This window comes from Rhinopithecus bieti, unplaced genomic scaffold (genome assembly GCF_001698545.2).
Source record: "Rhinopithecus bieti isolate Rb0 unplaced genomic scaffold, ASM169854v2 scaffold_315, whole genome shotgun sequence".
Taxonomy (NCBI): Eukaryota; Metazoa; Chordata; class Mammalia; order Primates; family Cercopithecidae; genus Rhinopithecus; species Rhinopithecus bieti.
Window position 1 is genome coordinate 5,181,864 of NW_016803481.1, and position 11,495 is coordinate 5,193,358.

The 11,495-nt window shown below is 43.5% G+C and overlaps 1 protein-coding gene across 1 annotated transcript; it reads right to left on the reverse strand.

Moving 5' to 3' along the window:
- Positions 1-589: 589 nt before the first annotated feature.
- Positions 590-11,039, reverse strand: NEFM (neurofilament medium chain). The gene is made up of 3 exons (XM_017885568.1): positions 5,157-11,039; positions 4,304-4,428; positions 590-2,558 (listed from the first exon to the last, which is right to left on the reverse strand). Exons 1-3 carry the CDS (start codon positions 6,234-6,236, stop codon positions 1,082-1,084), a joined length of 2,682 nt encoding a protein of 893 aa, XP_017741057.1. The 5' UTR covers positions 6,237-11,039; the 3' UTR covers positions 590-1,081.
- Between the last annotated feature and the right edge of the window lie 456 nt (positions 11,040-11,495).

Below are 11,495 nucleotides of genomic sequence, written 5' to 3' on the forward strand. Positions count from 1 at the left end.
GATGTCAGTCCTGTCCCCTCTGGACACATCATCATAAATGCCATGAGCTCCTCTGTCTCTGTCCCAACTCCAAGGCACAAGTGATGAACCCCTCCTTCATTGGTCCTCTTAACTAGAGGTTCTCTGAGTTCTATTTTAGGATAGAAACACTGAAGATTTCTATCCCACCGGATTCCTATTTGTATCTGATGCTTTTATTTTTATTTCAAAAATATGATTTTAAAATTTTGGGATGAAGACCGAGCTCAGTGAAGATGTTGACACCTGAAAATATCTTCAGCAATTACGTTTTCCAAGTAATCACTCTCAGGGAAATAGCAATAAGAAGTGCAGTTTACTTATGATTCCCCCCAAAAATCTATTTTAGGGCAAGAAAGCTTCAGGTAGTGGAGATCTCACTTTGAAATGGCATAACAGGCTGGGCATGGTGGTTCATGCCTATAATCCTAGCACTTTGGGTGACTGAGGCAGGAGGACTACTTGAGGCCAAGAGTTCAAGACCAACCTGGCCAACATAGCAAGACCCCATCTCTAAATAAAAATAAATAAAAATTTAAAAAACAGAAATGACATAAAACTCAGCAATTGACTATGTTTCCAATATGACCTTTATTGAGCAAGTACTGCTGTGACGTTTAACATCGATCAACATAAGATTGCAAACTGTGCATGTCAACAAGGTTCTCCCATGAACAAAAGTCCATTTTAAACGCACCAGTGAGGTAAACATAATTATTCATATATAGCTTTCTTAAGGCTAAGAGAGTTCTGTGTTTCATTAATTGTTTTTGGCTCAGTTGGTACTTTGCATAATACATCTCAAGACATCCCCCCTTAAGTGACCCCCTTCCAACAGCTTAGGAAATTGGCAAATTTCCCAGGTACATACAATATCATGCATTTGAATCCCCCAAAGACTGAGGAGGGAGCACCCTGAGCTTGCATGCAGTCCCCTCATATTGCACAAAGTAAAATACAATGTCTGGAGCCCCCATGGGAGAACCCGTTCTGTTTTGAAGCTGCCAATCACATGCATTTTGAAATTGTCATATGGCTTAACCTTTTGTAGTGGACTCAAATCTTAGTCACTCTGGGTGACTTCCTTTACTATGGCGTGTGAAGTGACTTTTTCTACCTTTTTAGTAGACACTAGTTTCTCCTCAAAGGTCTCTTCATGCTCTTCAACCTTTTGAGTGACGGTTACAGATTTAGTGATATATTTGGTAGCACCATCTCCCCCCTCACTGGTGATTTTTTCTACCGTTTTGGTCACTACCACTTTCTCCTCACTTTTATCTCCCCCCTTCTTTTCATCTGCCGGGCTCAAGTCTAGGCCATTGGTGACAACGCCTTTCTCCTCTTCCCTCCCACTGCCTTTTTCCTTGGTCTCCTGCTCTACCTCCTCTTTTCCTTCTACCTCCCCATTGACAGCTATGTCTTCCTTCCTGGATCCCTTGGCACCTTTATCACTCCCTTCTTCCTCACTCCCTCCCTCTCCTCCCACTTTCTCCTTCTCTTTCTCCTGCTGCAGTGGCTTCCCCTCTTCTTTGGTCTCTTTCTCCAAGTGCACCTTTACCGATTTGGTGATGGTGACCACCTCCTCCACAGCTTCCTCCTTTACTGGGGACTCAGCTTTCTTCTTCTCTGGCACATCCTTTGGTTTCTCTTCCTTTTTCTCTACCTTCTCTTCCTTGGGAGCTTCCTTGACTTCCTTCTCTTCTTCCTCTTTCTGTTCACCTTTCCCTACTTCTGCTTTTGGCTTTGCTTCTTCCACTGGTGATTTTGTCACAGGAGACTTGGCTTTCTCTTCCACTGGTGATTTTGTCACAGGAGACTTGGCTTTCTCTTCCACTGGTGATTTTGTCACAGGAGACTTGGCTTTCTCTTCCACTGGTGATTTTGGCACAGGAGACTTGGCTTTTTCTGGCTTTTCCACCTTGACATCTGCCACCAGCTCCTCCTTGGTAGCCACTTCCTCACGCTTTTCCTCCACTTTCTTTTCCTCTTTAGCTTCGGCTTCCTCTGCTTCACCTTCAGCCTCTGTTTCTCCTTCTTCCTGCTCACCTTCCTCTTTTTCACTAGAGCCTTCCTTCTCAGATCCTCCCTCTTCGGCTTGGTCTGACTTAGCTCCCTCATCTTCTTCTTCCTCTTCTTCCTCCTGGCCTTCTTCTTCCTCCTTTTCCCCCTCTTCTTCTTCTTTAACTTCAGGTGCAGTTGCTTTCACTGGAGACTTTTTGGCAGCTACTTCTTCTTCTTCAGCTTCTGGCTTCTCTTCCTTTTCTTCTGCTGCTTCTTCCTTCTCTTCCTTCATGGAAACGGCCAATTCCTCTGTAATGGCTGTCAGGGCCTCTTCCATTTCTGACTTCTCATCCTCCACTTTGGTTTCCTCTATGATTTCCTCGACAAATTTGTGTTGGACCTTGAGCTTGGGAGCTTCCACCTTGGTTTTCTGAATCTTACTGGATATTGTAACTGAGGGCTGTCGGTGTGTGTACAGTGGCCCAGTGATGCTTCCTGCAAATGTGCTAAATCTGGTCTCTTCACCCTCCAGGAGTTTTCTAAGGAGAAAATCAAAGAACATAAGACATAGTAAAAATTTCACTGGGCCTTCTGAGCTTCATTACATTCTGGGTATTGTAGTAGCTACCTTTGAAGAAATAGAATTACATAAGTAAAATATTCTATCAATTCAGTATAATACCTGCTATCACTTACTTGCGTATTACATCATACTCAGTGACAGAGGAAGGTTCTCCTGGACTGCCCCCTACAATGACTAACCTTGCCCAATAGTCCACTAACCACACCCAGCTACTAAGTCTTGGCCCTGCAGTAGAGATCCATTAGGTCCAACAAGAATATGCTGAAAAACTTGTTAGTGGCCAAATAGGAAAAAACAAAACGAAAACAAAACACAAAAGCCACAAACAAAACCCCCCCAAACTCCAAAGCCAAATAGCCTTTCTGAGAGTAGTCACTTTCCTAAACATTTAGATTTTCAGGATATGTACTATTTTTAAAGCAAATATAACTTTCATAAAAATCTTGCTGTTAAGCATATTTCAGAACTTAACCAGGTGTTAATATGGGTGTATCAAGTTATAAATTGGTCGATAATTTTTACCATAAATTGTCTATTTAATGTAGTTATTCAGCTTTCCTGAAAAGAGAGATAGCTCTGTAAATGCAATTTATTCTTGTTATAACTACCTTACTGGTAGTAGAAAATTTTTATGTTTTTTTCTTTTTTCTTTTTTTTTTTTTTTGAGACGGAGTCTTGCTCTGTGGCCCAGACTGGAGTGCAGTGGCCTGATCTCAGCTCACTGCAAGCTCCGCCTCCTGGGTTTATGCCATTCTCCTGCCTCAGCCTCCCGAGTAGCTGGGACTATAGGCACCGGCCACCACGCCCGGCTAGTTTTTTTTTTTTTTTAAATATTTTTTAGTAGAAACGGGGTTTCACTGTGTTAGCCAGGATGGTCTCGATCTCCTGACCTCGTGATCCGCCCGTCTCGGCCTCCCAAAGTGCTGGGATTACATGCTTGAGCCACCGCGCCCAGCTGATAGTAGAACATTTTTAATCAACGATTTTGTCCTTTGCGCTTAGTCAACAGCAAGGTCACATAAATTAATAGACCTATAACGTATCTCTCTATCTATAAAAAGATCATACACATTTGTGTCTATATATCTAGATTTACATGCATATGCACATATATGTATCTATAGATCTAGATTAATATTATACATGATATAGATATAATTTATACTATAGTCTAGCATAAAATATAATACATATAAATTATCTACATATATAAAATAACTATATCTATATTCTAATATATCATTCTATATCTATTCTCAGCCAGATGATGGCAATAGTAAGCTGTATAACAGAGAAACAGAGAAATAGAATGTCCTGGTGTTTGTCCTTGACATTTTAAATTTGAAAAGCTGAAACCACTAGATGAAATATTAGAAACCAAAACTCTGTTCATGCTTCCAGCATTTGAAAACATTTTTCCATAAAAAGTTTAAGCATATGCATTGAGATTAATCTGCACCTCGTTCGTCTAATTCAAAAACCTTTTGCTTCTACTAGTATTCATTCTTTTAAAGCTGCATAAAAAGAGAGAAAACTACACTTGCAATTCTTTAGAATAATTTCTTTCTAAGTAAGCAAGAAAACCAGACTCTGAGTTGATGCCTGTACCCTGCCTGCTTTAACTTTAGTGGTGAAAGCTCTGCCCGAACAGCCTCTGCATGGTGGTTAGTGTTCCGGATACGCACGTAGTGAGCACCGTACCTGTATGCAGCGATTTCTATATCCAGAGCCATCTTGACGTTGAGGAGGTCCTGGTATTCGCGCAAATGACGAGCCATTTCCCACTTTGTGCCCCGAAGCTCATTTTCCAGCTGCTGGATGGTGTCCTGAAACAGACACAGAGAGTCTCCCTAGACTCATCCTTGCAAACAGCAACTTCCTTCGCAAACCACTTGCTACCCCTTCCCTCTCGCCTCCTCCCATCTCCCTCCGCTTCCGCAAACCTCGCTGACACCCGACTCCCGCCCCCCTCCCCACCCCTTTTCTTTTAAATCTAAGGGATTCTCAAGGAACATACAACATCAATAAGACAATAGGACACTTCCTGGGCACATCACGCACGGAGATCAGTGGACTTAGAACACGTCTCAACAGGACACAAACATGCATGGGGAAACTCCATGGCTGACCTGGCCATTCCCATCTGAGCCCTTTGGGCTGCAGCCAATTTTGAGAGCTCTTCCGATCACTGCCGGAAAAGTAGAGAATACACGGGTTTCTGCATAAGCTATCCTAAAGTTGCTGGTTTATCCACTACCGAATTTATCCCTCCTGCTTTAAACGTGCAAGCGTGCAAAATTAGAACTGGAAAAGAAGCACGTTTTTGAAAAAGGTCAAGACCCTTAAGCAGCCGGGGCAGGTGGGTGGGGGCGGAGTGTGGAAGATGAGAGTGGCGAGGATGCTGATCCGCAACTACCCTAAGTCTGCGGCGCGCGCGCTCTAGCGAGCGGCCGCCAGGGAGCGCGGCGGAGAGGGCTCCTGGGCACGCGCCCAAGTGTCGGGGGCGCGCGGCGCTGGCGCTGGCGCAGGCTGGCCGCGCAGCCGCGGTTCCTACCTGGTAGCTGCTGAGGTCGTGGTTGTGGCGCTCCTCGATGTCGCTGAGCTGCCGCTCCAGGGACTCCTTGGTGCCGCGCACCGACTCTAGCTCGATGCTCTTGGACTGCAACTGGCGCCGGTACTCGGCGATCTCTTCCTTGGCGGAGCGGATGGCCTCCTTGTTCTGCTCTGCCGCCTCGGTGAGCTTGGCGTAGCGGCATTTGAACCACTCTTCGGCCTGGTGCATATTCTGGTCGGAGTGGCATTCGAGCTGGGAGCGGATTTCCTTCAGCGCCGTAGAGATGTCTGTCTTCAGGTAGTCTTTGCGCTCCACCGTGATGTGCGATGCCTGGATCTGGGCCAGAAGGTCGGCCACCTCCTCCTCGTGGTTGCTCCGCAGGAAGGCCACCTCATCCTGCAGCGACTGCACCTTCTTGTCCAGCTCCACCTTGACCAGCGACGCCTCCTCGATGTCTTTGCGCAGCGCGCGGATGGCCGCCTCAGTGTCGTCGCGCAGCCGCGCCTCTTCCTCGAAGCGCTCCTTGAGCCGGTGGATGTCTTCCTCCAGGTGGTCCGAGTCCAGCTGCACCTGAGCCTTCTCGTGGTTCACCATCTCCAGCGTGGCGCGCAGCTCGCGGATCTCCTGGTCGTACGCGTCGCCCAGCTGGGCGTGCGAGGCCTGCTTCTGCCGCAGCGCCTGGATCTCCGCCTCAATCTCCTTATTCTGCTGCTCCAGGTAGTGCACCTTCTCTATGTAGCCGGCGAAGCGGTCGTTCAGCCCCTGCAGCTGCTCCTTCTCGTTGGAGCGGGACAGCTTGTAGTCGCCGCCGGGTCCGGAGCCGCCGTTGAGCAGGGACGAGGACTGGCTGAAGTCAAGGCTGCTCTCCGCGGAGCTGAGCATGGCGGAGCTGTAGGCGAGGCGCGGGGCGAGCATGCTGCGCTTGTAGGAGGAGGACACGGTGCTAGGTGAGCCGCGGGACCACGACTGCGAGCGGAAGCCGCTGGACGGGGAGCCGCTGACGCGGCTGAAGCTCGAGCGGGTCTCGGTTACCCGCCGGTAGGCGGACGGGTTGCCCAGCGAGTCCAACGTGTAGCTCATCTTGGAGGCCTTGGGGCGTGTGGCTGTCACAGCGTTCTGCCGGCCTCGCCGCAGCCCATTTATAGCCGCGGCGCTGGTCCCGGGCCAGGGCCCCGCCCCGTGGAGGCGGCGGCCGAGGAGGCGGGGACTGCGGGCACCGGTCGGGGAGGAGGGGAGGGGGGCGGCTGAGCGGTGATTCAGCGCCCGCTCCACGTGGGCCCAGGTCGCATGGGAACCCAGACTTTGCTGCCCTGGGCCCAGCCCCTCCCCCAGGTTCCCTTTCAGTCCCAGGCCACTTGTCGCCGGGCATTCGCCTTCTCTCCATTTCTCACCTCCCGATTGCGTTTCGCACCCTTGGTGCGAATATCGCCAGCGCCCTTTCTTTGCCCGTCACTGTCCCACCGTTCGGGCAGCGCTTCCCCGACCCCCTGGTCTCCTTGTTCTTTAGCCCTCTACCCTCTTATCCTCAAGGCTTTCTCTTCTTTTGCCCTTTCCCTGATACTTTTTTCTTTACCCATCTTCTGTGCTTAATCCCATCCCCTTCTTTTTTGGCCCCTCTTCTCCTTCCTGCTCTGGCGTTTAGTTCGCTTCACCCTGCCCTTCTCTCAGCCCCTTCCTCGCGGACCCTTTTCTTCCAACCTTTCCTTCTCTCCGTCTCCTGCTTCCCCTCCCCCTGCATTCCCTCTTCTCCTCTACCCCACCCTCATCTTTTCTTGCTTCCCTCCCCTTCCCCCACTCCTGTCTTAAAGCAGCTGGAGATGAGAGCCAAGGAGCTGGATCTAGAAGACAAAAAGAAAAGAAAAAAAAGACTTTGAGGAACCGTCTGCCTGAAGGCTTCGGGAAGGGGACAAAGAGAACAGGCCAGGGTAGTTCTTTGTATAAAAAGTGGGATATGGCGTTTTTAACGTTTGGGGGACGTCCGCAGCTTCCGCAGGGGCAGAAGGTAAGGCGCTTGTGCTTGCTATGGCGCCGGCAGCACCAAGGACAGCGCCCAGGTCGGCGAGCGGGAGGTGCAGCCTCCCGGGGGCTTGTCACCCAGCCTGGCCTGTCAGGTTGGCAGGGGGTAGGGGGTTCCCTTCCCCCTCTTCTCTCCGAGCAAATACAATTTAAACCTGCCTGTAGTGACTCTCTTTGCAGGAGCGAAGCTGGAATCGCAGGCTAAGACTTCTCTGCAATGCAGGGCTGGCACAATGAACAGATTGCAGATTTTGAAAACAACCAAAATTCATTAAAGTCAGTTAACAGAAATATGTACTTGCAGCCCAGTTTGAGTTTTCTAACGTATGATTTTATAGGAAATGAAGAGATACAGGACCTGAAATGTGAAGGTCAAATACTCCTTGGAAAGGAGAATTTGAAATCTATTGGGATGAAAAGTCCAGGGAAATATAGTTTTTGAAAAGTTTGGACACAAACAATTGCCTTGTCATCTTTCGGTTCAGTATTCCCTATATGTAACTGCAGTGATTGAAAAGACATCTGAATTAACTTTAAATTGATTTAAAAGTTGCCAAACAGATTCACCACAACCTTGAATAAAACCAGATGTTTTCCCTCCATTTAAAATGTAATATATTTTTCCCTTTAGATTTTAATGATTTATTTGGAATAGATTTTCTATATCATTAAATGTGTTTATGCAAACAAGGACTCTACACAGACTTCTTGCTGTCTGGTGTACTCTTAATAACTATTAGAATGTCTCTTTATTTTGTGTAGTGCTTTGGGGGTAATTCAGGTTAAAAAATTTCAGAATACTACAAGACAAAGTGAAGAAGAGATTGCAGAACTAACAACAGCGCTGGGGCCACAGGTACAAGTGACTGAATGTGAAATGCTTGCTATGGGTGAGAAGAAACTACTGGTTATAAAAAGTAGGGACTCCAGCCTGAAATGGCTTCTTTTCACAGCATGTTTTCTCAAGTCACTGTTTTGTTAAAAGACAGGATCATACTCATCAGTAAGTAATCAAGAAAGGGGTGGGTTTCTAGAGGTTTTACTTTTTTATTTTTATCAGCTCCATTGGCCCATTTGTATTAAAATATAAATAATGTTTTAAATAGGAGGTGCTAATTTTGGGAGTTACTTTGGTTTATTAATATGAAACTGCAGCATCGTAGGCCATGTAGGAGAAGGATGTTCTAGTTTGCTGAGAGACCTTAGGCAAGCAGAGCCCATCCATGTCTTGAGTTGTTGAGAGAGACGATGATGGAATGAGGGTATTGGCTTGTGAATACTGTAAAAACAGGATTTTCTGGTTTTATATAGATAAAAAGAGAAAGAAAACTCCCTACCTTCTGTAAAGTACTGCGGATGTCAGGCTGGACTCAGCAGGATACCATCTAGATAAGGCCAAATGCTAAGTATGCAGTAATTTTGCCTTTGTTGCTTATTACTTTCTGCTTTTATTGAAATATATTAAACTCTTTGGCAATTTCGTGATGCACATTCACTGCAAACTTTGCAATGAGAGTACATGGTTAACCGGCAGGCTTCTACTGTTAGTTTTCTTTAGGGCTTTGGAAATGAGATGACTCTGCAGAGAGACATTTACAAGGAAACACATGTCTAACTTCACAATTACCCAGTTTTGCCTTGTATCTAAAGTAGCTCAGAAATTGTTCAGCTTCCAGCTGGTTACAGAAGGAGAAAAGTGTTGCGTACAAATAAAATAAGAGTCAGTTACTCAGGCTACATCTAGTGCCTATAGCTTAAAATTGTAACTTCAATGTCACATGATATATTGTTCAATCTGGGCACTACAGGATAATGCAAAGAATTAAAACAGTTGCTTTATTAAGAAAAAACAGTTCCCATGGCTTAAAAAATGATGGATCCAGTTTCACATTTAGCAAAACGTTTTCTTTTATATTAAACTCTTTCACTTTACTCTTCCTAAAGGTGATTTGAAGGTTATACCCATCAGTAAATTTAGTATAAACACTTTTTTAAAAAAGCTATAACAGATATTTTCCCTTTTTATCTCATAGTTTTGAAGAACATTTGCCACCTTAATAGTTTTCACAGAAAGAAATGCTTTTGCACTTTTTAAACCTTAACGATACTAAGGCTATGAAATCTTCTTGAAATATTAGAAAGAGAGAAAACAATCATGGCAACTCACCTGGATTAACCACACTGCATTCATGGAATTAAGTTTGACTACAATACTTTTGTAATTTATTCTAAATAGAAAAGTTACTCATATGATTTAGATGTAAGACATTTTAAATGAAATTATCTCTGAACTGTTATTTCATAAGCTACAGTCTGTTTTGAATCACTTAATAGAGAAATACAAGGCATGCTTCAATCTATATGTTCCTTCAGTAGGGAAAGTGCAAATGTTAACTTTGTAGCTAAGAGATAACCACTGTCAAATTTTTTAGGGTGTCATCTAATGGAAAGTATTGTTTGCAAAGGGGGTATATTTATTGGGTCATAAAATAAAAAAAAAAAGATAAGGAGTTGAGCATTTTCTCCCATCTTTCCCTATTTCCTCACATTTCTTCTTTTAAATAGTATTTTTGGATATAAAAAAATGCAAGGAGGATGGGATGTAGGAACCTAATAGCAAGTAAGATACTCCAGATGGACGACGTCACTGTCAAATTGGTAGGCTGAATCCATCCAAGATGAGATGATCTGTACTTTCTTTCAACCTATTGTGTCTTGAACCTAGTCCTTTTGCCTGGGATCTGGTTCTAGAAGTCATAATAACTATTTATAACCTGTCCTCTGCTAATCATTTAATGGGTTGTTGATGTAGGAAGCTAGGGACTTAGTCTGCGGAAGCAGGAACATAAGAAAAAGGAAGCTATATTACATATTTCTACTTGATCCTCTGGATGTCAAACTTTAAAAGCAGCGTTCACTTTTGTTTTTGTTGTCAAAAGTTGAAAGTAAAATAAAAATATCCTCAGGCGAGAAAGGCTGTTTCTTGTCAGGGAAATTGGGATGTACATATATGTCCCTATTGTCTTTAATCAAAACAAATCCATCTGGACCACAGTGTTCCTTTTCTGTCATTAAGCCACTGAAATGGTGTTCCCCTTGCCAAATATTTTATTCTTTGAATATTGCCTTCTATTTTTCAGTTACTGTTATTATGAAGTTAACTGAAGTATTTACAAAACTTAAAACATTTAGTCTTTATTTTATTCCAAATGTTAATCAGTTTTAAAATTCTATATCTGGAAATTTCATGTGTTGTGGGGAAAATTTAGCTTTCAGTTTTAACATAGCTTGCTGATTTTTTTGCTGTGTAATGCTTTCACCTCTCCACTGTGAATCAGTTCTGTGAAAGCCAGGGGAGAAAGATTTAGAATTTTTAAAAAGTACTTAATAGAGCGTTGCTAAAAGTGATTCTAAAAATAAAGTTCAGTAGATGCATAATAAAACAGTACTACTGTATTAATTTTCAGCATGTTTTTAATCGAACCCGTTAGTTTTACCTATAAAGCAGCAACAGATCTTGATGATATGCACTTGAATTTTGAAAACCCTGCATTGCACGTAACTGCACCAGTGCACTATGAAATATTTATAACATATTTTATTCCAAGCTTACCAAGGCCTGACTTAGCAAGAGACATAATTCTTTTATTAGAAACTCTTAATTAAAATGAGCTTTGTAAAACTAGAGCAGATCAATGATCTTTGGACCAAATGTTTGAAAAGAGCTAAACCTGGGAACATAAAGTCACAAAAAAGCCCCACCTAATAATTCAGTCTCATTGTCCCAGGACTGGGCATTTTTTTTTCAATCTCTGCAATTTTGAAAATCAATATTCTTTCATAATCCTTTGAAAATCGGCTCACTGTCATAGCGCTGTCTTGTCACTTAGCTTACTAAGAAGGGCATCTATTTGAGAATACTTAACTCACTTTTTTGGTTAAAATTTGTATATATATGTAGTGTAGAAATTTACAAAATGCAGAGAGACAATAATTTAAGTATTTTCTTCTAGTCGTTTTCTCTGTAATTTAAATATAAATAAGATTTTTCTGTTTATAGAATCCCATGCCCTGTTTTGTAAAGTAAATATATCTGAATAAGTAGTTTGCTATCTTTAGAGGAAAGAATATGGTCCTGTTTGCCATGAGAGCTGGACTGTAGCTGGGTATTTAACTTGCATTTTTCTCTTAAAAAAAATTTGTAAAGACCCTTTAGATCAAGAATGATATAATAATAATAGCGATTATTAATAACAATAGAGATTGAGAAAGCCTAATCAGGACTGATATTAATTTTTGTCTCCTTTCTGCCTGCTTCTCTCT